Here is a 24,986-nt window from a genome sequence, read left to right as displayed (position 1 = left end):
AGACAGTTATAGAGGTGCAGATGACAGACTCAATGATTCCTCTGTAGAACTGTATCAGCAGCTCCTTGGGCAGTTTGAGCTTCCTGAGCTGGCGCAGAAAGAACATTCTTTGTTGTGCTTTTTTTATGATGTTTTTGATGTTAGGTGACCATTTTAGGTCTTGAGATATGATAGAACCTAGAAATTTGAAGGTCTCTCCTGTTGATACTGTGTTGTCTAGTATTGTGAGAGGTGGAAGGGTGGAAGGGTTTCTCCTAAAGTCTACCACCATTTCTACTATATGATCACCCTTTTACGATCATCTCAATAGGCAGTTAGCCATGTTGCTAACTTAACAACTGTGGTGATTCACTTAACAACTGTGGAAAGAAAGATAAATTGGGACAAAACTATCTTGCTTGGTAACATAAATTTTGGGCTCAGTTGTGGTTGTAAGTTGAGAGACATTTGTATTTCTCTGGGGAGTGACCTTCATTTGAGTTAAGTAGAATTCCTATACCAATGTTTCCCTGTTTGTAATAAAGACAGCTCTCTGCCCTTCCCACAGGTAGGTTACAGCATCCGTTTTGAAGATTGCACTTCAGAGCGGACAGTGTTGAAATACATGACTGATGGGATGCTGCTTAGAGAATTTCTCACCGAACCTGACCTGAGCAGCTACAGGTGAGTAACTGAAATGGACACTCGCATGACTGGCTTAATAACGGGGAATGTATGGATGTTTGTTGGTTTTCAGATAAATAGCTGAAGCAGCTTTCCCATAGCAAATTAAATTGCACTACTCAGATCTATTGTAGTTGAAATCTTGCCTGTTAGTCCACATGACTAACTATAAAATTCCACAGAAACCTGCTACATTTTAAGTTGCTCACTGAATAAATCCTGATGAGAATGAGTGAGCAAAACAATACTTATGCTATGGTTTTTCAAACATGAATCTGAGCCCAGAGATGTCCTTTTGGATTTGTACCAAGCTGAATCTAGAGCAATCAATGATATTTCATGTGGTGAGGGTCTGTTTTTAGAATTGCTTCAGAGAGTGCAGTCCATTTTAGAGCTTGCTTTGGGACCATAGTTGGAAAGAAATTCTCCGCAGTTCTGAAAGTTGTGCGCAGCGTGGGATCATGGTGATAGTAATGATCACTTAATGAGTATGGCTTTGAAAGTCCTAGATTCAAAAGGCTGCTCTCTGCTGCACATTCCTTAAAATTGTAGTCTTTGTAGCGGGCTGCAAATTGAAGTCTTCCTACCTTAGTAAAAAAAAGAAAAAGAAAGCCAACACTGGCCTGATTTTAAACAAATCACCTTCAAAGTCTCTTGCAAATAGTAGAAATATTACGTGAGTGTTAACCAGCACCACACCCTGTAGGAATTATTATTATTATTATTATTATTATTATTATTATTATTATTATTATTATTATTATTATTATTTCCAGAGCCTTGCAAGAAGCTGCATGCAATGTAGACACGGTTGTGTAGGATTTGGACATGGTCAGACACAGCATTGGGGAGAAGGTCTGGAGCAACCCACAGCTGCTTTGCAAAGGGTCAACCCAGGCAGACCCTTTGCATGCCGCCCTTCTCCAAAGACTCAGGGCGGCTGTCATAAACACATAGACATGATTTCTTGAGCAAATCTTGTCTGAGTTAGGAAGAAATCTCTCTGGGCTGAGCAGCCTCCGTGTTCAGAAGCTGTCTGCCTTTCTCGGACTTGCGTCTATTTTTATAACAAATTATTTGTTAATATAAGTATAAAACTATTTTAGTTATAATGGATAAATGGCTAATATATGACACATAGTATACAGACAAATCATATCAAGATGTGATTGCTAACTAAACAGAAGAATGTCTAATTAACATTTTATCTTAGACAAGTGGTTCTCAACCTGGGGTCGGGACCCCTTTGGGGGTTGAACAACTGTTTCACAGGGGTTGCCTAAAACCATGGGAAAAGACAAATTTCCCATGGTATTAGGAACTAAAGTTTATATTCTGGTGCCTTGGAACATACTTTTACAATCTGACCAATCAGATGTTTACATGGGGGTGTCCCTCTGACCTTCCTGCCCATCAGTTTAAAGCTCTGTTGGGCGAAATGGCGTTAGACTTATGGTTGGGGGCCAACGCAACATGAGGAACTGTATTAAGGGGTTGCGGCCTTAGAAAGGTTGAGAACCATTGCCTTAGACAAACAGTAGAGTTTTAATTAACTTAGATAAACACAAGCTTAGTAAATAATTTCCTTAAACAGGACAGACGGCCGATTAATAAGTAGGATTAAATTGCTTTTAATATTAGATTTGTACTTGTTGTATTGTTGTTGTGAGCCGCTCCGAGTCCTCAGACAGGGGCGGCATACAAATCTAATAAATTGTTATTATTAATTATTATTATTATATTAACCAAAGACAGGCATTCCACATTCTTTGACAAATATTGATAATCAATCTTACAACACCCTTTCTGGCTTGCTTTCTAGTGTCATCCTCATCGATGAGGCTCATGAGCGCACACTGCACACTGACATCCTGTTTGGCTTGATCAAGGACATTGCTCGCTTCCGGCCGGAGCTGAAGGTGCTGATTGCTAGTGCCACCCTGGACACTGAGCGCTTTTCCACCTTCTTTGACGATGCTCCCATCTTCCGCATCCCAGGGCGCCGTTTTCCTGTTGACATTTATTACACTAAGGTTAGCAAGCACAAAGTGTTCTGTGTTTATATGCGTGTAAAGGGCTGGGGAAACAAAGTGATCAGCCTCAGTGGATGTGGATGTCAGGACAGCGAGTACAATTTCTAGAACGTCAATTCCTCCATCCAAACTTGAATTTATGTTTATGTTAATTATTTGTGTTCATTATTTATGCTTGTAAGTTGAAGTTGTAGATTGTACCACTCTTCATTTTTATAGCCAGTGTGCGCTGCTGCATCACAGGCTTTATTCCCATAATTGGATTTCAATCTATTGTGTGCCATCAGTGTGGTCGGGCGGTAGGAAAAGCAAGTAGGATGCTTGGCTGCATAGCTAGAGGTATAACAAGCAGGAAGAGGGAGATTGTGATCCCGCTATATAGAGCGCTGGTGAGACCACATTTGGAGTACTGTGTTCAGTTCTGGAGACCTCACCTACAAAAAGATATTGAAAAAATTGAACGGGTCCAAAGACGGGCTACAAGAATGGTGGAAGGTCTTAAGTATAAAACGTATCAGGAAAGACTTCATGGACTCAATCTGTATAGTCTGGAGGACAGAAGGAAAAGGGGGACATGATCGAAACATTTAAATATGTTAAAGGGTTAAATAAGGTTCAGGAGGGAAGTGTTTTTAATAGGAAAGTGAACACAAGAACAAGGGGACACAATCTGAAGTTAGTTGGGGGAAAGATCAAAGGCAACGTGAGAAAATATTATTTTACTGAAAGAGTAGTAGATCCTTGGAACAAACTTCCAGCAGACGTGGTTGGTAAATCCACAGTAACTGAATTTAAACATGCCTGGGATAAACATATATCCATTGTAAGATAAAATACAGGAAATAGTATAAGGGCAGACTAGATAGACCATGAGGTCTTTTTCTGCCATCAGTCTTCTATGTTTCTATGTTTCTATTCAACTTTCCCAACTTGGTTTATCTTTTGTACAATCATTATTTCCTACTGGTGATTTACGACCACAACTGAGACTAGAATTTTTCAGATGCCTTTGCCCTATAGTGTTGTTATAGAAATTAGAGCAAAAGGATAAAATAACCTATAGAAGAAGCATATCTAATCCAGAGCAGAAAAACTGAGGAGCAAGGAGAAGCAATAGTAGAAACCATTAAGGGATATGATGTTGTGTTTAATTAACTCAAGAAGAGTGACAGGTTATTCTCAGTCATCCTGCCGCTCTACTGTCCCTGCCACCCTCAGCTGATCTTCGCTGTCTTCCTGCTGCCACTGCTGCGAGGTCTGCCTGGGTTGACCCTTTGCAAAGCAGCTGTGGGTTGCTCCAGACCTTCTCCCCAATGCTGTGTCTGACCTTGTCCAAATCCTACGCAACCGTGTCTACATTGCATGCAGCTTCTTGCAAGGCTCTGGAAAGCTTCAAAACCTCATGTGAAGGCCACACATGATTTGGAGAATTATTATTATTATTTATTAGATTTGTATGCCGTCCCTCTCCATAGTTTCGGGGCGGCTCACAACAATAACAAAGACAATGTAAGAACAAATCTAATAATTTAAAAAACACTAAAAACCCCATTATTAAAAGCAAACATACACACAAACATACCATGTATAAACTGTATAGGCCCGGGGGAGATGTCTCGGTTCCCCCATGCCTGACGGCAGAGATAGGTCTTAAGAACTTTACAAAAGGCAAGGAGGGTGGGGGCAGTTCTGATCTCCGGGGGGAGCTGGTTCCAGAGGGTCGGGACCATCACAGAGAAGGCTCTTCTCCTGGGTCCCGCCAAACGACATTATTTAGTCGACGGGACCCAGAGAAGGCCAACTCTGTGCGACCTAACCGGTCGCTGGGATTCGTGTGGCAGAAGGCTGCATGTGACCTGGAGAAGAAGGCCTGATGCAGCCCAACAGCCGCCTCATGAAGAGCTAGGTCAGCCATGCCTCATCAGCAGTGGGAGAAAGAAGAGGGCAAAGGTCAGCCGAGAATGGCAGGGCTAGAGGAGTACAGATTGAGGCAGGGGAGCACAGGGTGCCAAAAGGACAGAGATGCAGAAGGAGATAGATGAGGAGAGTTGAGGTGCCTCTGTATGCAACCCACTAAGCACTCAAATATTGATTACACGTAATTATAGCACTGGTAATAGCACTTGGACTTATACACCACTTTACAGGGCTTTACAGCCCTCTCTAAGCTGTTTACAGAGTTAGCCTATTGCCCCTAATAATTTGGGTCTTCATTTTACCCATCCTGAAGGATGGACAGCTGAGTCAACCTTGATCCTGGTGAGATTCGAACTGCCAAATTGCAGGCAGCCGGCAGCCAGCAGAAGTAGTCTACAGTACTGCACTCTAACTACTGTTAGCGTGCAGTACTGTAGACTACTTCTGCTGGCTGCCACCAAGGCCCATTACAGCTACTCACATGCTATAACTTTGGGGATTAAGTGTAACTCATTTTGTTCAGCACTGCCGTAACTTTGAATGGGTGCTAAACAAATGATCACTAATTCAGGACGACCTGTAATTTGATTGTCCTCCCTCTGCCTCTTCCTTCTAGGCACCAGAGGCTGATTATCTGGAAGCCTGTGTGGTATCGGTGTTGCAGATTCATGTTACTCAGCCCCGGGGGGACATCCTTGTGTTTCTTACAGGCCAGGTAAGCTCTTGTGTGTTTAATCCTAATTTTCTTTTCTTTTTTTCCTTTTTTTTTTTTAATAAAAGTTTTTATTTACAAGTATACAAAACGTAAAAGACAATTCTAACAATTGACCATTGAAACCTAATGCATTACAATATGTCTGAATGTAAAAAAAATAACAATCAATAAACATATAGACTTACAAAGAAAGGATAGAGAAAAAGTAGAGAGAAGAAGAAGGAGAAAGAAAAAGAGGAGAAGCAAAGGAGAGGAGAGAAAAAGAAAGAGAGAGAAGGGTGGGCGAGTGTACAGTGGAGCTGTGTTAAGAATATGAACTAGTTTTAAATTTATTAGCTTATTACCTTAGATCAAGATTAGTAATATAGATAGGTAGAAGCAAGCGTTGAATAAATCACAGTATAGAGATTTTGTAACTAGAAGTTAAATTTCATATTTATATATCTGATATCTCTTACAACTATTGGAGAAGAAGAGGAAAAGTTTTATACCAGATTTGTATCTAATCTAATATATACAGATAATTCCATTGTTTAAGCAGATTGTTCTCTTTTTTTTAGCCACGTGTAGAAGGGATCCCAACAATTGTTAAATGAGGACTATGCCTTAATCTTAATCCTAATTTTCCCTTACCAGTCTTGTAGTATAATAAACAGAGCTTAACTACTGTTTTTTATTGGCAGGAAGAAATTGAAGCCTGCTGTGAGATGTTACAAGATCGTTGCCGGCGCTTGGGCTCCAAAATTGCAGAACTTTTGGTCCTTCCAATTTATGCTAATCTGCCCTCCGACATGCAGGCCAAGATCTTTGAACCAACCCCACCAGGGGCTCGGAAGGTAAAAGCTGGTTGTAAAAAGCAGGAAAGGGAGGTCTTGCTATTTGGGGCCAACCTGTGCAGCTTTCATTTTTTTAGAGCAGCAGTGTCCAAACTTGGCAGACTTCAACTGCCAAGTTTTAAGACTTCAACTCCCAGAATTCCCCAGCCAGCAGATTGCCCAGTTTGGAGACCTCTGAATTAGAGCGTTGCATTTGAGATGTTTGGGAAAGGAGTTGTATTTGGGGAGGTGTGGTTTCAGGCATCAGTTGTTTAGTATTCGATTTTGTTGCTTGAAGGGAATAAATACAGTGATCCCTCGATTTTCGCGGGTTCAAACTTTGCGAAACGGCTATAACACGGTATTTAAAAAAATATTAATTAAAAAATACTCCGCGGTTTTTTTTCTATACCACGGTTTTTTCCACCCGATGACGTCATACGTCATCACCAAGAGTCACTTCTCTCTCTCTTTCTCTCTTTCCTGTCATTCTCTGCTTCAATCATTTTCTCATTTCTCTTTTTTCTCCCCTTTTTTCTATCATTTCTCTCTCTCTCTCTACCTTCCACTCTCCCCCCTCTTGCTCTCTCTCTCTTTCTCCCTCTCTCTCTCCCTCTCTGTGAGAACGCCTGCCCCACCTCTCCTGCAGCCCCCTCGCTGATAGCTGGGACGAAAGCGCTCTCAGCTAAGGGACTGTGAGAGGGGCGAGGCAGGCATTCTCAGAGCGGCTACTGGCCGAATGAGGAGGATGAGAAGCCATAGCCGCCAGCGCTGCTGCAGGAGGACCCGTGTCCCAAGAAAGCCGGTGAGAGGGGTGGATCGGGCGGGGCGGTAGCGGCGAGGGGGCCGGAGGCACTGGGGGGGGCGGGGGCAGCCGACATTCAAAACAATCTTTGCTGGCCTCCGCACTTTCGTCGCTCCCCGCCCCCAACTTCAAGCCCGGTTCCTTGCGCTGCCTTGAAAAAGGGTGCGTGGGGGTAGTTTTTGGCTGTCCATAGCCAAAAATGGTGTTTTTACTTCCGCACCGCTATTTCGCGGAAATTCGACTTTCGCGGGCGGTCTTGGAACGCAAACCCCCGCGAAAATCGAGAGAACACTGTATTGTAAGAACCTCTTTTTGGTACTTGTGTGCTGAAAGAAGATGAATGTTATGGGTGTGCACAAAGAGAAGAAGTTTTATTTTGAGAATGAGATAAAATAGCTGGTGGGGGGGGGGGGAAACAAATTCTGAATTCCCCAGGTGTTGTATGTTCTATTTGCTGAACAGTTCAGGCATTTCACATGTACAGGTGAAACCTGAAAAATTAGAATATCGTGCAAAAGTTCATTTATTTCAGTAACGCAACTTAAAATCAACATAGACTGTGGAAACTTCACCCTGGACTTCAAGCATCTTGCAGTGTGTGCCTCTCCATTCTTCCTCCATACTCTGGGTCCTTGGTTTCCAAATGACATGCGAAGGCTTCCGCAGTCTGTGTTGATTTGGGTATGTCATCTGCTGGTGCTGGTCCACTGTGCTCCATTAAGTCTGGGGTCAAGGCAGCTGGAGATTTTGGAGCACTTCATGCTTCCTTCCTTTATGGGGATGAGCTTTATGGGGATTCTGACTTCAATTTTCCAGCAGGACTTGGCACCTGCCCACACTGCCAAAAGCACCAAAACCTGGTTCAATGTGTGCTTGATTGGCCAGCAAACTCACCTGACAGTCTGGGGCATTCCAAGAGAAAGATGAGAGACATGATACCGAACAATGCTGAAGACCACTATTGAAACATCCTGGTCTTCCATAGCACCTCAGCAGTGCCAGAGACTGATAGCTTCCATGCCACACTGCAATGAGGCAGTAATTGCTGCAAAAGAGGCCCAAACTAAGTACTGAGTACATATGCATGCTTATTCTTTTCAGAGGCACAATATTGTTCTATGTACGATCCTTGTTTTATCAATTCTAATTTTCTGAGATGGTGGATTTGAGGTTTTCATGAGCTGTACCACATAATCATCACAATTATGACAAATCACAGCTTGAACTAGAAACATAGAAACATAGAAGACTGACGGCAGAAAAAGACCCCATGGTCCATCTAGTCTGCCCTTTTACTATTTCCTGTATTTTATCTTACAATGGATATATGTTTATCCCAGGCATGTTTAAATTCGGTTACTGTGGATTTACCAACCACGTCTGCTGGAAGTTTGTTCCAAGGATCTACTACTCTTTCAGTAAAATAATACTTTCTCATGTTGCCTTTGATCTTTCCCCCAACTAACTTCAGATTGTGTCCCCTTGTTCTTGTGTTCACTTTCCTGTTAAAAACACTTCCCTCCTGAACCCTATTTAACCCTTTAACATATTTAAATGTTTCGATCATGTCCCCCCTTTTCCTTCTGTCTTCCAGACTATACAGATTGAGTTCATTAAGTCTTTCCTGATACGTTTTATACTTCAGACCTTCCACCATTCTTGTAGCCCGTCTTTGGACCCGTTCAATTTTGTCAATATCTTTTTGTAGGTGAGGTCTCCAGAACTGAACACAGTACTCCAAATGTGGTCTCACCAGCGCTCTATATAAGGGGATCACAATCTCCCTCTTCCTGCTTGTTATACCTCTAGCTATGCAGCCAAGCATCCTACTTGCCTTTCCTACCGCCCGACCACACTGCTCACCCATTTTGAGACTGTCAGAAATCACTACCCCTAAATCCTTCTCTTCTGAAGTTTTTGCTAACACAGAATTGCCAATGCAATACTCAGATTTAGGATTCCTTTTCCCCAAGTGCATTATTTTACATTTGGAAACATTAAACTGCAGTTTCCATTGCTTTGACCATTTATCTAGTAACGCTAAATCATTTACCATATTACAGACCCCTCCAGGAATATCAACCCTATTGCACACTTTAGAGTCATCGGCAAATAGGCAAACCTTCCCTACCAAACCTTCCCCTATGTCACTCACAAACATATTAAAAAGAATAGGACCCAGAACAGACCCTTGTGGCACACCGCTTGTAACCTGTCTCTGCTCAGAATACTCGCCATTAACAATAACTCTCTGATGTCTATGCTTCAGCCAGCTTGAAATCCACTGAACTATCCAGGGATTAAGTCCAATCTTCACTAATTTATCTATCAGCTCTTTATGTGGAACCGTATCAAAGGCTTTGCTGAAGTCCAGATAGGCAATATCCACGGCACCACCTTGATCCAACACCTTTGTGACATAGTCAAAGAACTCAATGAGATTAGTCTGACACGATTTGCCTTCAGTAAAGCCATGCTGATTTGGGTCCAATAAGTTATTGTTTTTTAGATGCTGATTTATCCTCTTTTTGAGTAGAGTCTCCATCATTTTAACTACAACTGATGTCAAGCTAACTGGCCTGTAGTTTCCAGCTTCTTCTCTACTGCCCTTCTTGTGGATAGGCACAACACTGGCCATTCTCCAATCCTCAGGAACATCTCCTGTTAACAGGGATTGGTTAAACAAATCAGTCAGGGGGGTAGCAATGACAGATCTGAGTTCTTTAAGAACTCTGGGATGGATGCCATCTGGACCCATTGCCTTATTTATCTTTAATCTTTCAAGTTCTTCTAAGACATCGGCTTCTAAGATCACTGGATCTGAATCCGTACAGCTGGAAGCAATGCTATATCCCTCTATAGTATTATTTTGTAAGGTGTCCTTTGAGAAAACTGAACAGAAGTAGCTATTGAAATGGTCAGCGATCTCCTTATTCCCATTAATGCATGTATTATTCCCGGTACTAAGCTTTGTGATGCTGCAGTTTTTCTTCTTCCTATCACTAATATATCTGAAGAAGGTTTTATCCCCCTTCTTTACAGATTTTGCTATTTCTTCCTCTTTTGAGGCTTTAGCAGCATATATTATCTGTTTCGCCTCCTTCTGTCTCATTTTATAAACCTCTCTATCAGCTATACTTCCAGACTCTTTATACCTCCTATAGGCAGCCTTTTTTTCATTGACTATAGCCCTTACATCATTGCTAAACCATAGCGGTTTCTTCTTCCTTTTACCTTTAGTTACTTGCTTTACATAAAGTCTTGTGGCTTTTAAGATGGCCTTTTTTAATACAGTCCACTGGGTGCTCGCTCCTGCCATTTTATCCCTCCCCTTTAATTCATTATTTAAATATTCCCCCATTGCATTAAAATTTGTTTTTCTGAAATCCAATACTTTGGTTGCAGTATAGGATTGCTCACAATCAGTTTTTACATCAAACCACAAACATAGATGGTCGCTGCAACCTAAATTTTCTCCCACCCTGACCTCTGAAACCCGATTCCCATTTGTAAAAACTAAATCTAGAATATTCTCCCCTCTAGTTGGTGTCTTAACTAGCTGTGCCATAGCTGCTCCTGTAAAGGCCTCTACTATATTCTTACTTTTGCATGTAAGGGCACTGGGGATATTCCAGTCAACATCAGGCATGTTGAAATCACCCATAACCACAATATCTCCCTTTACTGCCATTAGGGTAATCTCATCCACCATCTTGTTGTCATGTTCCTCAGATTGCCCTGGAGGCCTATAGATCACCCCAATTCTAATGACAGAACCGTCTTTATTTTGCATGCAAATCCAGAGGGTCTCCAGATCTTTACATGTATTTTGAATTAGTATTGTTTTTAGACTTTCTTTAACATAAATGGCTACTCCACCTCCCCTTCTCTCTATTCTATCCTTCCTATACAGTGTATATCCTGGTATGGATATTTCCCATTCATTGGAATCCTTAAACCATGTCTCAGTTATGGCAACCAGATCCAAATTATCTCTAGATATTATGGCCATTAACTCACAGAGCTTGTTGCTCAAGCTTCGAGCATTCGTGCACATTACCCGAAGAACATTATTTTCATTATTAGTTTGCCCCTTATCATCAACAACTACATCTATTTTATTTTCAGCTCCCTTTTCATAAGCTTTCAGAAACTGATGTATCCTCATTGGTCGGGGACAGAAATCCTCCACATCTGGTACATCTCTGTCCCCTTTACCTAGTTTAAATGCCTGTCCAAAAAAGCTCTGAATTCCTCACCGAGCACCTGGGTACCTCTGTATGATGGATGCAAACCATCCCTCTTAAACAACTCCCTATTAGACCATCTACTGACATCATGACTTACATAACCAAAACCTTCAGCTTTACACCACTGCCTTAACCACACATTAAACTCTCTGATACAACTTGTTTTACCCTCCTGGCCACAAACCGGTAACACCTCTGAGAAAGTCACTGAATCAGTTATTTTACCCAGCTCCACACTTAGACTTTGAAAATCTCTTTTTACTACATTAACATTTCTCTGGGACAGATCGTTTGTGCCAAGATGCACCACCACATCAACTTTATTACCTTTACTCACAGCCCTGACAATGTTTGTAATCCGCCTGCTGTCCCTGTGGGCAGTGGCTCCTGGAAGACACCTCATCACCTTCACCACATCCTTCCTCTGTCCCAAATCAACACCTCTGACAATCGAGTTCCCTTGCATTTAATGAGTCTCTCTCTTATATTACATTTCACCTTTTAAGTTGCATTCCTGAAAGAAATGAACTTTTGCACGATATTTTAATTTTTCAAGTTTTACATGTAGAGGCAAAACAAATATCTTCCTATGGTAGAATGATGCCTGTTGACTGCTATGTAGTTCTCCACCTACGGGAGAAAAATAGGATTTTTTTAAAAAATGGTTTGAAGTCGTTTAAAGCCTGCTGTTAGTTAACTCCATCTCCCTGTACCAGCTATCACAGAAGCTCAACAAAGAGCAATACTGTACATAGCATTCAATAGAGATCACAAAAACAACAGCAAAAAAACCCATTCTGGCTCTTGGCTTGAAACCACTCTCTCCCCATATTGTCTAGTGCTCATTTCTGTATTTGCAGCCGGGCAGGAAAACGCAATAAGGAAACACATTGTTGGTGCAATTAACAGGCAGAAAATTCAGCATCAACGGAACATTTACAACAGAGAAATAAAAGCAGCATTGAATATGTATTTTACAACCTGCAGCCTGAAAGCTCAACAGCATCACTAACAATGCTTATGGAATGCACACCATGCATAATATATTTTCATTTGCCTAATGGCTGCCTACCAACAAAAGAAAGCACAATATATACACAACTCTTGCGTAAAATATTACCCATAACTTCTAACCTGCCCTGGAGGAAAGAACCATACATTCATCTACCAGGCAGGAAAATTTCCACAATACTGACATTTGACATTAGCCTTCCAAAATTGCCTTTGAATATTGGTGCAACTTCTTATCTGACTCAGAGCAACTTTTCCCTAACACTCCCCCTTTGTTTCATCTCGCCTCAAGTCAGTAATACAGGGATGTAATTGACCCTAATACACTTTGGTGACTGTTTTGGATTTAAAGGGAGGGAGGGGGAGAATCAGAGAATCAATCACAGCATGAAAGAAAAGGATTTAAGACAATCAGATTTTCACCTCCGCAGTAAATATATTTGAAGCAGTGTTGTGTTCTACATTTTATTTATTTGTTTGAATGGTCCATCTGAATCATGGTGACTTAAAAAAATGTAAAAACAATCTGAAAATATCCATAGAGGGGGGAAAGGCATGCAGTATGTAAATAAGCTACAAGAGATATGGTACAGCAAATAAATTAGCTAAGATAAATGACATTCCAGGTAGTAGATAGCCCTCTCCCAAGGCCCTACAGAAGAGTAGAGTCTATGCTACCTTCCAGAAGACTACCATCAAGCTTCTAGAACAGCATTTCTCAACCTTGGCTGCTTGAAGATGTATGGACTTCCAACGCCCCAAATTCCTCAGCCTTCAAGCTGCATGGTGTCCATGCCAGGACTGAAAAATACTAACCTCTATTTTAAGCCCCTTCATTTCATGGAATTAGGCTGCTATAAGGTATGATATTTATAGTGTAAGTAGCTGCCTTACATAATCAATTATGAGTATTTCTTCTCTCCTCAGGTGGTTGTGGCCACAAACATAGCAGAGACATCGCTGACCATAGATGGCATAATTTACGTGATTGACCCTGGGTTCTGCAAACAGAAGAGTTACAACGCTCGCACGGGCATGGAGTCACTTATTGTTACCCCCTGTTCTCGGGTATCTGGTATTCAGTACTTTACTTCCCCATTCCCTTCCACATCCAATATGAGAAATCCAATCCCCATGAGAAATCCTAATTCATTTGTTGAGCTTGAATATCTTCAAAGTTATCTGAAGCTCTCGTTTAATCTGGTTCTCTTTTATTTGTGTTGGTGCTAATCTGTGTGCAGGAAGTAATTTGTTAAGAATGTAGTTAACCTGAAACTGTTAATAAAAACCACAGAACAATGAAAAATCACCAGGGATTCATGATCTGTGATTCTGTAAAGCTATGAAATTGTGTAGAAACCACTTTTGTAACATAAACACATCCATGTATTGGTATTCACCAACCCACCAATGGTGAAGTTCTAACCCTGCAGGAACTTTAGCAGGGGACACAATCTGAAGTTAGTTGGGGGAAAGATCAAAAGCAACATGAGAAAATATTATTTTACTGAAAGAGTAGTAGATCCTTGCAACAAACTTCCAGCAGACGTGGTTGGTAAATCCACAGTAACTGAATTTAAACATGCCTGGGATAAACATATATCCATCCTAAGATAAAATACAGGAAATAGTATAAGGGCAGACTAAATGGACCATGAGGTCTTTTTCTGCCATCAATCTTCTATGTTACTATATAACTTTAAGAAAAATAGTTAGAAAGTGTGCATAACATATACTGCGGTTCAGAACAAGGGGTAGTTGGGCAAAGATTGTTAAGAGAGTGTTATGGTGTCAAATAAATTCCCTAGTTGAGTTCTGTGATAATGGAACCATTAATTAAAAAATGATCAGAGCATCTTTTCTAATTGCCGTCCCTGAATATTGGGGAAAATTGGGATTTTCTGAAATGTAGGTTTTTGAAATATACTTTATTCCTTGTGGACATTATAATATTACTGAGAACTTTTAGAAACATATAGTGGTGGTGTGCTTGTATAGATTTTAACAGGCTTACAATTTATACCAATCCAAATACATTCTGAGCAGCTTACATTTCTATCATATGTAAATGTTAAAATAACATTAAATAAATAAGTCCGCATATATATTTAATTAAATCTAGCTTAATTTGGCTGCAATGAAGATAATTGGGGAGAGAAAAATAGTTATGCCATTTACTGTGAAATTTAAGATTGCCTTGGTTGGGGAACCCAAAGGTGCTTTCTTTTCTTAAAAAAAACCCTGGACTTTCTGGTTTTACTTTGAAGATGTTTCAAGAAGCTGAAGAATCTTCTTGGATGAGAAGCAAAACATCTTCAAAGAAAAAGCAGAAAAAAGCACCTTTGGGACAACCATGATCTGGATGACCGAGAATCTCCATAGACACTTAATTGGGAAACTACTTATTTTTCTCCTACATTCACTCTGGAATCTGATGAAATAACCATTGTGCAGTTCTCACCCATCTCAGTAAAAACTCACACTTCATATTCTCCATCAGGCTTCTGCCAACCAAAGAGCAGGCCGGGCAGGCCGTGTGGCTGCAGGGAAGTGCTTCCGTCTCTACACCGCCTGGGCATACAAAAATGAGATGGAGGAAAGCACGGTGCCCGAGATTCAGAGGAGCAACCTTGGCAATGTAGTGCTTCTTCTCAAAAGCCTAGGTGTGTATTTTGACAATCTTGGATGGTAAAATATGGGGATTGCATGCTCCATCTTAGAATATATTTTCAAAAGATTCCCCACAATGGAAGCTGTATCGTTTTTAAGGGTTACATTTCAGGAGATACAACTTCTTACAATGGAAGAAGGAAATATCTAGGCTCAAGGGCTTGTAGAAATTAGAAAATTGTATATGCAGTACTTAGCTGTGTTGTATTTCTTCTCTTTCTTCAGGCATCAATGATTTGATTCACTTTGACTTCATGGATCCACCACCGCACGAGACCCTAGTATTGGCGTTAGAGCAGCTGTATGCCTTGGGGGCCCTCAACCACCTTGGCGAACTCACCAAGGTATGGTTTCTTATTCAAGGCTATTTTTGTCAGGGCTTATTTTGAAAGCAGAGTGATTGTTTAGCAGTGGGAGTGAAGTTAGAAGTTGGAAAAGAGACTGAATCTTCACATTTGTATTCAAATTCAACTATACTTTCTAGTTACTCCTTAGTTTAGATTCCATGGATACAACTTATTTTCATTGCTTCCTTCAAGGATAGCATAAAAAAGGACATTATTATCTCATCAACAGTAACAGGAAAGAAAATTAAAGATAAGAAAGACTGGATACTATAATGTATGGGGGAAATTTTATGTTTGGCTAGAAAATGAATATGTATAGAAGACAAGTAACATTGATTAAGTTAAGGGAAGATGGTAGATCCAGGTAGCTGAGGAGTAGTTAATACACTGGGGAAAACATCAGAAATATGTACAGATATGGATGGGGGTGGAAATAATAAGTTTAAGAGTTGCACCAATAATTAAATGAGATTAGGGACATGGGTTACCTATAGGATGGATTGTGAATAGATACACTCAGGGGAAAGGTTAAGAAGGAGAGAAGGAAGAGAAGAGGGGAGAGGAGGGAGGTAGGAAAGTAGAAGAGAAGGAGAAAGAAGGGTAGAGGGAAGAGTGGGAGACAGAGAGGAGTGATATGATATAAAGGGGGAAACAGGCAGGTAATTCTTCGGAGAAGGGCGGCATACATATCTATTATTATTATTATTATTATTATTATTATTATTATTATTATTATTATTTCTTATAGTATAAAAGATGTAAATTAAGATATCAGTTGATGTATTATTAAATAAAAGTGTACAACCATGTGTCCTTTGTTAAGAATTAAAGTATATGTATGAATGTATTGTGGAGAAAAACAATTAAAACTTTATTTAAAAACAAACAGTAACAGGAAAGATTTCTGTTCAATTTGATTTTACAACTAAAGTGTTCTATTTTAAGTAGGTGGGCCTGAATCAAGATTACTTTTCTGCTAACAAACAAACAAACAAATGGTTGTATCTCAGCTCAGTGTACAGTTGTTATGAGGATAAAAGAACGAGTATATACAAAGCTTTGAGGAATTTGGAAGGAAGTACTTGGTTGCAGAGAGAGGAAACAGAAGTGCAATGAAGAATGGCAGATATTTGAATGTGTTGTATCTGCTTGTCCCTTTCTATTTGTAAGAAAAGGGAGGCTTGGTAGTGATCAGAACAGGTATCACAGGTATCTTTAATTGTTACCATGATTTAAAAATTTTGGCTATATACTTTGATCAGAAATTGTGTTTTGACTTGTGGGAGGGGCAGAAATATATTAAACTTTTGGGAGGTTTTTGTCCTTTAATTGAATTTATTAATCTGTATCTTGTATTTAGTTGGGCCGGAAGATGGCAGAATTGCCTGTTGATCCAATGCTCTCAAAGATGATTCTAGCTTCTGAACAGTGAGTCCTTATCTGTTTTTTGTTTTGTTTTGGCTTTTGGCCTTGTTTTCATTTTTTTAGGAATTACAAGTGTAGAATACTGTATCCATCTCCTATCTTTTAGTTCAGACCCTAATTCTTTATTACAGTCTTCCCAGAAAACTCCTACATATTTAAACAACAGTGATTATGTAATTACAAAAAAACGTATAGATATAGAGTATTTCTAAAATTTTAATAACAAAATATAAGCATTAAAAAATACCTGTTTAAGTGTGGATAGAATTGAGAAGAAATTATTATGATTGAAATGCTTCCAATTCTTGAGTAAAATTTTAAATATTGTATCTTCTTTTTAAGAATCTATGTACCTACTTGATATTAATTGTAAATTGATGCGCTTCTAAAGTTTCATTTGTTTAGAACAGGGGTAGATAAACTTGGCTCTTCTATGACTTGTGGACTTCCAACTCCCAGAATTCCTGAGCCAATCATGCTAGCTCAGGAATTCTGGGAGTTGAAGTCCACATGTCATAAAAGAGCCAACTTTGCCCACCCCTGCTTTAAAAGATCTGATTTAAATTGTGATTTTAAACCATATTTTTGTTTAGCCTTTTATCAGTTGATTGTTATTGTATGTCTCCTCCTTTCAACCTGTCCTTTTTCCTTTTTCTCTTTTTTCTTCTGAAATTTTCTGATTGCTTTTATTGTTGTTGTTCACTTTGACTTTATTTCTACCAGAGTAAAACCCAACATTATTCTTTCTTTGGTGGAAATCCTGCAGATACAAGTGCTCAGAGCAAATCCTGACCATTGCTGCTATGCTTTCAGTCAACAATGCCATTTTTTACCGTCCCAAGGACAAAGTGGTTCATGCCGACAATGCCCGCATGAATTTCTTCCTCCCTGGTGGTGACCATCTGGTTCTTCTCAATGTTTATACTCAGGTGAGGACGAAATGTCAAGGCATCCTGTGGATTTTTAAAACTGCAATTCTTAAAATTCTGAGTAGGGAAGAAGATTTCATATTCTGGATAATATAGGTGGGATTAGCGTACGGAAGAGAGGAAGAAATAACCCTTAACCTTTGATGAAAGTTTCATTAGATGACTTTTTAAATCCCGACCAGCCTTGCGTTTATTGTAGAGTTGTACATCAAAAGTCCCTTTATTTAAGAAAAAGTGGATACAACAATCTAATCAAGGAATTACCAAGGAAAAAATCACCCCACCCTCAAAATTGGCAGGGCAAGCTACTGTAAACCCCACTCCTTTCTAGAACTGATGTTACATAATTGGGAAATATATTATCTTCTATTGAATACTTTTTTATTGCAGTGGTCATTCAGAAGAATTTTAATTAATGGTTGCTTCTTTTCTGTGTTTTAATAACAGTTCTAGGATATTAGTGCAGGATTTTCCAGGGATCATATGGCATTAGGTTCTATTCTCAAGAGATACAAAATGAGTGTTTTCTGGGACTGAGGACAGTAGCTAATACAGATAGGTTATTAGTAGTAGTAGAGAAAATGTGGGACCAGCTGTGGTGGTTTAGGATTAGGGATAGGCCCTACCTAGTGGGTGGGGGAGGCCTTAAGGGGCCCAGAGCAGGGCCTGCACTAGGCCTTCCCCATTGAAAGCACCCCATGCTCTACTTAATAACATCTCCATACATTTAATGACCACATTGGGAGAGCAGAGGTAAGAATTGTTAAGTGACATGCTTCATTTAATGTTTGTCACGACTTCTGACTAATAGGTTGGCTCCATTCGTGCAGAACGCAGCCGCGAGAGCCGTCGTGGGGCTTCTAAGATTCGCCCACGTTTCTTCAACACTCCGTGGCTTGCATTGGCTGTCAATCAGTTTCCGGTCACAATTCAAAGTGTTGGTCATGACCTTTAAAGCCGTACATGGCAATGGACCAGATTACCTCAGGAACCGCCTGCTACCGCACGAATCCCAGCGACCGATAAGGTCCCACAGAGTTGGCCTTCTCTGGGTCCCGTTGACTAAACAATGTCGTTTGGCGGGCCCCAGGGGAAGAGCCTTCTCTGTGGCGGCCCCGGACCTCTGGAACCAACTCCCCCCAGACATTAGAACTGCCCCCACCCTCCCTGTCTTTCGTAAACTACTCAAGACTCATTTATACCGCCAGGCATGGGGGAGTCGAGATAGCTCTTCCCCCTAGGCCATTACAAGTTATGCATGGTATGTTTGTGTGTATGTTTGGTTTTATAATAGGGTTTTTAGTTGTTTTTATTATTGGATTATACATGTTGTGTTTATTATTGTTGTTAGCCGCCCCGAGTCTGCGGAGAGGGGCGGCATACAAATCCAATAAATTATTATTATTATTATTATTATTATTACGGTCATAAATCACAGACTACTTGCACTCAAGTCATTGAGAATATGGCATTTCTCCCCTTCTCTCTTAGTGGGTAGAATGTGGTTACTCCATGCAATGGTGCTATGAGAATTTCATCCAGTTTCGTTCCATGAGGAGAGCTCGAGATGTGCGAGAACAGCTGGAAGGGTTGATGGAACGCATTGAGGTGGATATTACTTCCACTGAAGGAGACTACATTCCTATCCGCAAGGTAAAAGCACTCTGCACCTGTTATTTTCTTCTGTTCTGGATTTTCAAAGTTCCTTTAGACAAGTGTATATGTATTTGTCATATCCACCTAATTTAGAAACCTTCATAAATTATGTTTTTTAAATAAGAGCCAATGGTTTCTAAATTTGCAGAAGGTACTTTTTGAATAATAATTAATAATAATAATAATTTATTAGATTTGTATGCTGCCCCTCTCCAAAGACTCGGGGCGGCTCACAACATAACAGTAGTACAGTACATTACAAATCTAATATTAAATTTAAAAAGTCAATTTAAAAAACATTAATATAAAATAATCCATATCATAAAATCACAATTATGCACTCGTACACACTCAACCCAGTTAATCATACTACAGAGGTCAGAGAGACAACAAATATTTATTTATTTATTTATTTATTTATTTATTTATTTATTTATCAGATTTGTATGCCGCCCCTCTCCGCAGACTTGGGGCGGCTCACAGCAATAATGATACAATGTAACAAATCTAATATTTAATTAATTTATAAAACCCCAATTTAGAAACCAATCATACATACTAGCATACCATACATAAATTTTATAAGCCTAGGGGGAGGGAAAATGTCAATTCCCCCATGCCTGACGACAGAGGTGGGTTTTAAGGAGCTTACGAAAGGCTAGGAGGGTGGGGGCAACTCTGATATCCAGGGGGAGTTGGTTCCAAAGGGTCGGGGCCGCCACAGACAAGGCTCTTCCCCTGGGTCCCGCCAAACGACATTGTTTAGTTGACGGGACCCGGAGAAGGCCAACTCTGTGGGACCTAACTGGTCGCTGGGATTCGTGCGGCAGAAGGCGGTCCCAGAGATATTCTGGTCCGGTGCCATGAAGGGCTTTATAGGTTATAACCAACACTTTGAATTGTGACCGGAAACTGATCAGCAACCAATGCAGACTGCGGAGTGTTGGTGTGACATGGGCATATTTAGGGAAGCCCATGATTGCTCTCGCAGCTGCATTCTGCACGATCTGAAGTTTCCGAACACTTTTCAAAGGTAGCCCCATGTAGAGAGCATTACAGTAGTCGAGCCTCGAGGTGATGAGGGCATGAATGACTGTGAGCAGTGAGTCCCGGTCCAAATAGAGCCGCAACTGGTGCACCAGGCGAACCTGGGCAAACGCCCCCCTCGCCACAGCTGAAAGATGTTTGTTTATTGATAGTATTTTTTTAACTCTGCTTTTAATCCATTATTTAATCTACAGTTTATTAAAAATAGTTTATTTTGTGTTATTTAAATTATAACAGAAGGAGTTACATCCAGATTTCAAATAGAACCTTTGAAGCTGAAAGTTGGTAGTGACTAATTTAAGCTCGGTTAAATTTCAGACATTCATAGCTTGATGTCTGAATCCAACTTAATGTATTAATCATGGTTTATTGAACAAATCATATTAGCCTGGTCGTTTATAAGCCATATTGGATGGATTTGCACAAGATGCTAAGCAAAAACAAAAACCATTTATGATTGTATGACTTAACAGTCTGTAGCTTCAGCCATCGATGCCCTTTCTTTCATTGTCTGGCCCTTCCTGCTCTCTTTCTATAGGCCGTAACAGCTGGTTTCTTTTACCACACTGCCCGGCTAACCCGCAGTGGTTACAAAACGGTCAAGCATCAGCAGACAGTGTATATCCATCCCAACAGCTCTTTGTTTGAAGAGCAGCCTCGATGGATCATTTATCATGAACTGGTGTTCACCACGAAGGAATTCATGAGACAGGTGAGTTGAAACACCTGCACGTACTTCTGAACCTTCTGAAGAAAAGGTTTCTCCTTAGAGATAAAATGTTATCTGTGCTCAAAGGAAAACGGATGTGTGAATACAGTAGGTGCTTTTGGTCAATTAAAAATGTTGCCTTTAAGCATTAGAAAACATCCATTTTTGACAATTGAAATAAAGGAGGAGCCAAATACTTTGTGTTGTGATTCAGCCTGAGGCTCCTCAGGGACCGGCTGTGTCTCTGCTGGATCCAGGCCCGGAGGAGGAGGACAGTGAACAAGAGGACCAGGCAGACGGGGGAGAGGAAAGTCAGGAAGAGGATGAGGGGGAGCAGCCTGAGAGCCCCGGGGGGGGGGGGGGGGGCTCTCCCCAGCCAGTAGCCTGGCCTCATTGGATGAGGAAGCACAGGCTATAATTGACATGAGACAGTGATGTGCAGCTCAGAGACGGGACCAATTAGAAAGGTATTGGCATCACTGAATTGGCAACAGTTGGGTTTGGGTGTGGTTCTCCTCAGCAGGGTTTAAAAGGCAGGCAAGCCCTTTCAGCCATGTGGAGCGTTATCAACTGGAAGTTCTGTGACCCTGCTTTGCTTCTCGGCGTCTCTGATCTTGGCTTGTGGCCTAGAAGACTGGAAGACTTGGGGGAGGCGTATGTTTGTTATCTCCTGTTCTGTCTGGGTGCTCCCAGACTTCAACACCAACTGAAAAAAGCAGTCAGACACGCTGGTAAAAACAAAGGTACTTTATAGTTGGGAAAACAAACACAGAGACAAAACTGTTCTTACAAACAGGGTTGTTAGGAGGCTTCACAGCAGAGTCATGACGGCCAGACAATACAACAAACTTCTTGCTGGCACACACACCTCTGTAGAGAATAAGACCCACGCCTCCCCCCAAGGTTTCAGCTTTCAAGGCCACAAGCCAGAATCGGAGACGCCAAAGAGCACAGCCAGATCGCAGGACTCCCAAAGATAATACTCCACAATTACAGGAAGGGTGGGCCTGCCTTTTCAGCCTTTCTGGGGAGAACCACACCCAAACCCAGCTGTTGCCTATTTAGTGCTGGAAATACCTGGCTAATTGTCCCCTTCGCTGGGCTGCTCTTCTCTGCCTTAGATCAATTATGGCTTGTGCATCCTCAGCTAAGGACTCCAGGCTGCTTGCTGGGGAGAGCTCCATCCCGGGGGACTCAGGCTGTTCTCCCTCTCCCTCGGCCTGATATTCCTCCTCCCCGTCTGCCTGGTCCTCCTCCTGTTCCTCATCCTCCCCTTCTGAGCATGGAGCCGGCAGAGGTTCAGCCGTTCCCTGAGGAGCCTCAGACGGAATCACAACATCTCCAGTGTTGTTTTTGACAGCAAGAATCCTGTTTTACTTCATGGCCTTCGTGAAACATCTTTGAAGTTTCAGCGTGTTCCTGTTTGTAAGGACATTTTCTGTTACCTGTGTTTGCTTTGAATTCTATAAACTGCCTTTGGTTTTTACCAGTGTGTCTGGCTTCTCTTTTTGGGTTGGTGTTTGCTTCTGGAGGGACCCAGACAGAACACTTTGCTTGTGAATTTGTAGCGTTTTATTGTGGGCTTCCTACTGAGGTGTTAAGCAAGAGGAATTAATTTACTCTCTGTCTTTTCAATGGATTTAGATCCCCGTTCTATTCTGGTTTAATATTTTATATACAAGTCACTTCACGTTGTTCTGGTCGTAACAGTAAAGACAGAGGTGACTTCTCATTAGTGGATTAAATGATTAAAAGAGATGGAGGAGAGATTCAATTATCAGGGATTAGTGAGACTTTTGTGGAACAGTGGCTTGGATTTCCTTTACAGCCAGTTCAGTTACCCTTATTCTTACATCCAACGCATCACACTGGATCACCTTTCCATGGCCCTTTGACCTAACTGATATGCAGGTCAAACCAGCTACAGAACCAGTTTCACCCCATCCACATCAGCCCATCAAATAGGGAAGGTATGCTAAAACCCTGTCAGTCAAAGAATGGAGGCTGGTAGGAGCTAGGGAGAGAGCTTTTTTCTCTATCGCTGCCCCTGCATTGTAGAACACCCTACCCTCAGGTGAAGAAAGACCCCAATCATTTGGCCTTCTGCAAAGGGGTCATAACTTGGCTGTGCAGCCATGTGGGGAACAACACAAAGGCCCACACAACCATGGAGCTGGCCAGCCCTATGAGAATTCCCCCACACACACCACCTGTATTATCAGGTGGTTTCACCTTTGAAAACTTTTAAGTTGTTTTTATTATACTTATAAAAAATTTAATCCTAAATTATTAATTTAACGCTTGCTTTTATTAATACTGCACACCATCCAGATAACTTTTTCAAGTAGATGAGCAGTGAAGAAATCTAAAATGGTTATCATCCACCTACCCACCCACCTCTATCTATCATCCATCTGTCTATCTGTCCTTTCTTTCTTTCTCTTTCTCTTTCTTTCCTTCCTTCCTCTCTCTTTTGTCTGTCTATCTATCTATCTATCTATCTATCTATCTATCTATCTATCTATCTATCTATCCCAGCTATCTCTTTATATTATTTACCCATCTATCTAAATATGTCTCTGTGTATCCAGAGACAGTGCTGAAATCAGAAGGAGCCTAGCTAGAACTGCTGACCTGGGGCATTCACATTGCAGCACTGGTCAAAAGGGCCCAGCAGAGATTATATTACCCGAGACTCCTCAGGAAACAACAACTAAATGAAAAACTTTTGGTGCCCTTCTACTGCTGCACCATAGAGTATTTTTACTTAGTGCCCCTGTGTATGATTTGCCAATTGCACAGTGACAGTTAGGACAGCACTTCAGGATCATTGGTTGCCCTCTCCCCTCTTTGGAAGGGCTTTATAGCTCCCGCTGCCTTAAGAAAGTTCAAAACATTATTAAAGATCCATCTCATCTTGGGCACCCTTTTTTGAACTATTACCATCTGGCAGACAGTTAGAGGTGGTATTCACTTACTTTCCTACAAGTTTGCAAATGTGAGTGCGCCCTTCCAAGCATGCGCATGGCCTTCCACGCATGTGCTTTGCTCACGCATGTGGCTTGCATGCATAGGTGCAGCTTCAAAATGTGCCTAAATAAGATGGCAAAAGCATGGATAGGCAGTCCCACCCACAGGTCGTTACTACCTGTTTGTCTGAACCAATCCAAACCGGCTGAATACCACCTCTGCAGATGGCATAGGACAATAGAAACAAGGACAAATAGGCTGGAAAACAGCTTCTATCCCAGAGCAGTAACCACACTGAATTCTGGTGTACAGCGCAATATTAATTCAGTATCAGGGGTTTTCAATTCAATTGTATAGAACGTGAAGGATGTGTGTTTTTGTTTTATTTTTATAGTTTTCTTATATATGATGTGCACTGAAGATGGCATTTAATTTCATTGTATCGAGGTGCAATGACAATAAACTGTGTGTGTGTGTTTTCTGCAGGTAATTGAAATTGACAGTACGTGGCTGCTGGAAGTGGCCCCTCACTACTACAAGGCCAAAGAACTGGAAGACGCCTCAACCAAGAAACTGCCCAAGAAAATGGGGAAGACACGGGAAGAGTTGGGATAGAAGAACTTGCCTTCAGTTTTGACTATTCTGGTGCTCAATAGCACTTCTGGACACTTTTTTGTAGCGCTGTATAGTTTTGCTGTTACTCAGAGGCATAAAATAAACACTTTTTAAAAATAAGTTCCCCTGTGTTATTTGCTTGCATTTTCGATCTAGACAAATTTAATCACCATTTTAAGAAATCAATTTCTTCTTTAAAAAGACATTTTGGAATGCATAGAAACATAGAAGTCTGACGGCAGAAAAAGACCTCATGGTCCATCTAGTCTGCCCTTATACTATTTTCTGTATTTTATGTTAGGATGGATATATGTTTATCCCAGGCATGTTTAAATTCAGTTACTGTGGATTTATCTACCACGTCTGCTGGAAGTTTGTTCCAAGGATCTACTACTCTTTCAGTAAAATA

At 40.9% G+C, this 24,986-nt stretch overlaps 1 protein-coding gene across 1 annotated transcript in view; it reads left to right on the top strand.

Moving 5' to 3' along the window:
- DHX16 (DEAH-box helicase 16) overlaps positions 1-24,697 on the top strand; it is a 37,804-nt gene extending 13,107 nt beyond the window's left edge. The window contains exons 9-20 of the mRNA XM_070737897.1: positions 548-663; positions 2,486-2,696; positions 5,230-5,328; positions 6,012-6,164; positions 13,137-13,277; positions 14,710-14,872; positions 15,105-15,223; positions 16,587-16,654; positions 17,418-17,580; positions 19,072-19,233; positions 20,822-20,995; positions 24,449-24,697. Coding sequence (XP_070593998.1) covers positions 548-663; positions 2,486-2,696; positions 5,230-5,328; positions 6,012-6,164; positions 13,137-13,277; positions 14,710-14,872; positions 15,105-15,223; positions 16,587-16,654; positions 17,418-17,580; positions 19,072-19,233; positions 20,822-20,995; positions 24,449-24,577 — 1,698 coding nt within the window. The 3' untranslated portion in view covers positions 24,578-24,697. The remainder of the gene's footprint in view (positions 1-547; positions 664-2,485; positions 2,697-5,229; positions 5,329-6,011; positions 6,165-13,136; positions 13,278-14,709; positions 14,873-15,104; positions 15,224-16,586; positions 16,655-17,417; positions 17,581-19,071; positions 19,234-20,821; positions 20,996-24,448) is intronic.
- The last annotated feature ends 289 nt before the right edge of the window (positions 24,698-24,986 follow it).

Source organism: Erythrolamprus reginae, chromosome 2, assembly GCF_031021105.1.
Source record: "Erythrolamprus reginae isolate rEryReg1 chromosome 2, rEryReg1.hap1, whole genome shotgun sequence".
Taxonomy (NCBI): Eukaryota; Metazoa; Chordata; class Lepidosauria; order Squamata; family Dipsadidae; genus Erythrolamprus; species Erythrolamprus reginae.
Note: the sequence above shows the minus strand (reverse complement) of the source record. Positions and strands in the feature narration are given on the sequence as shown.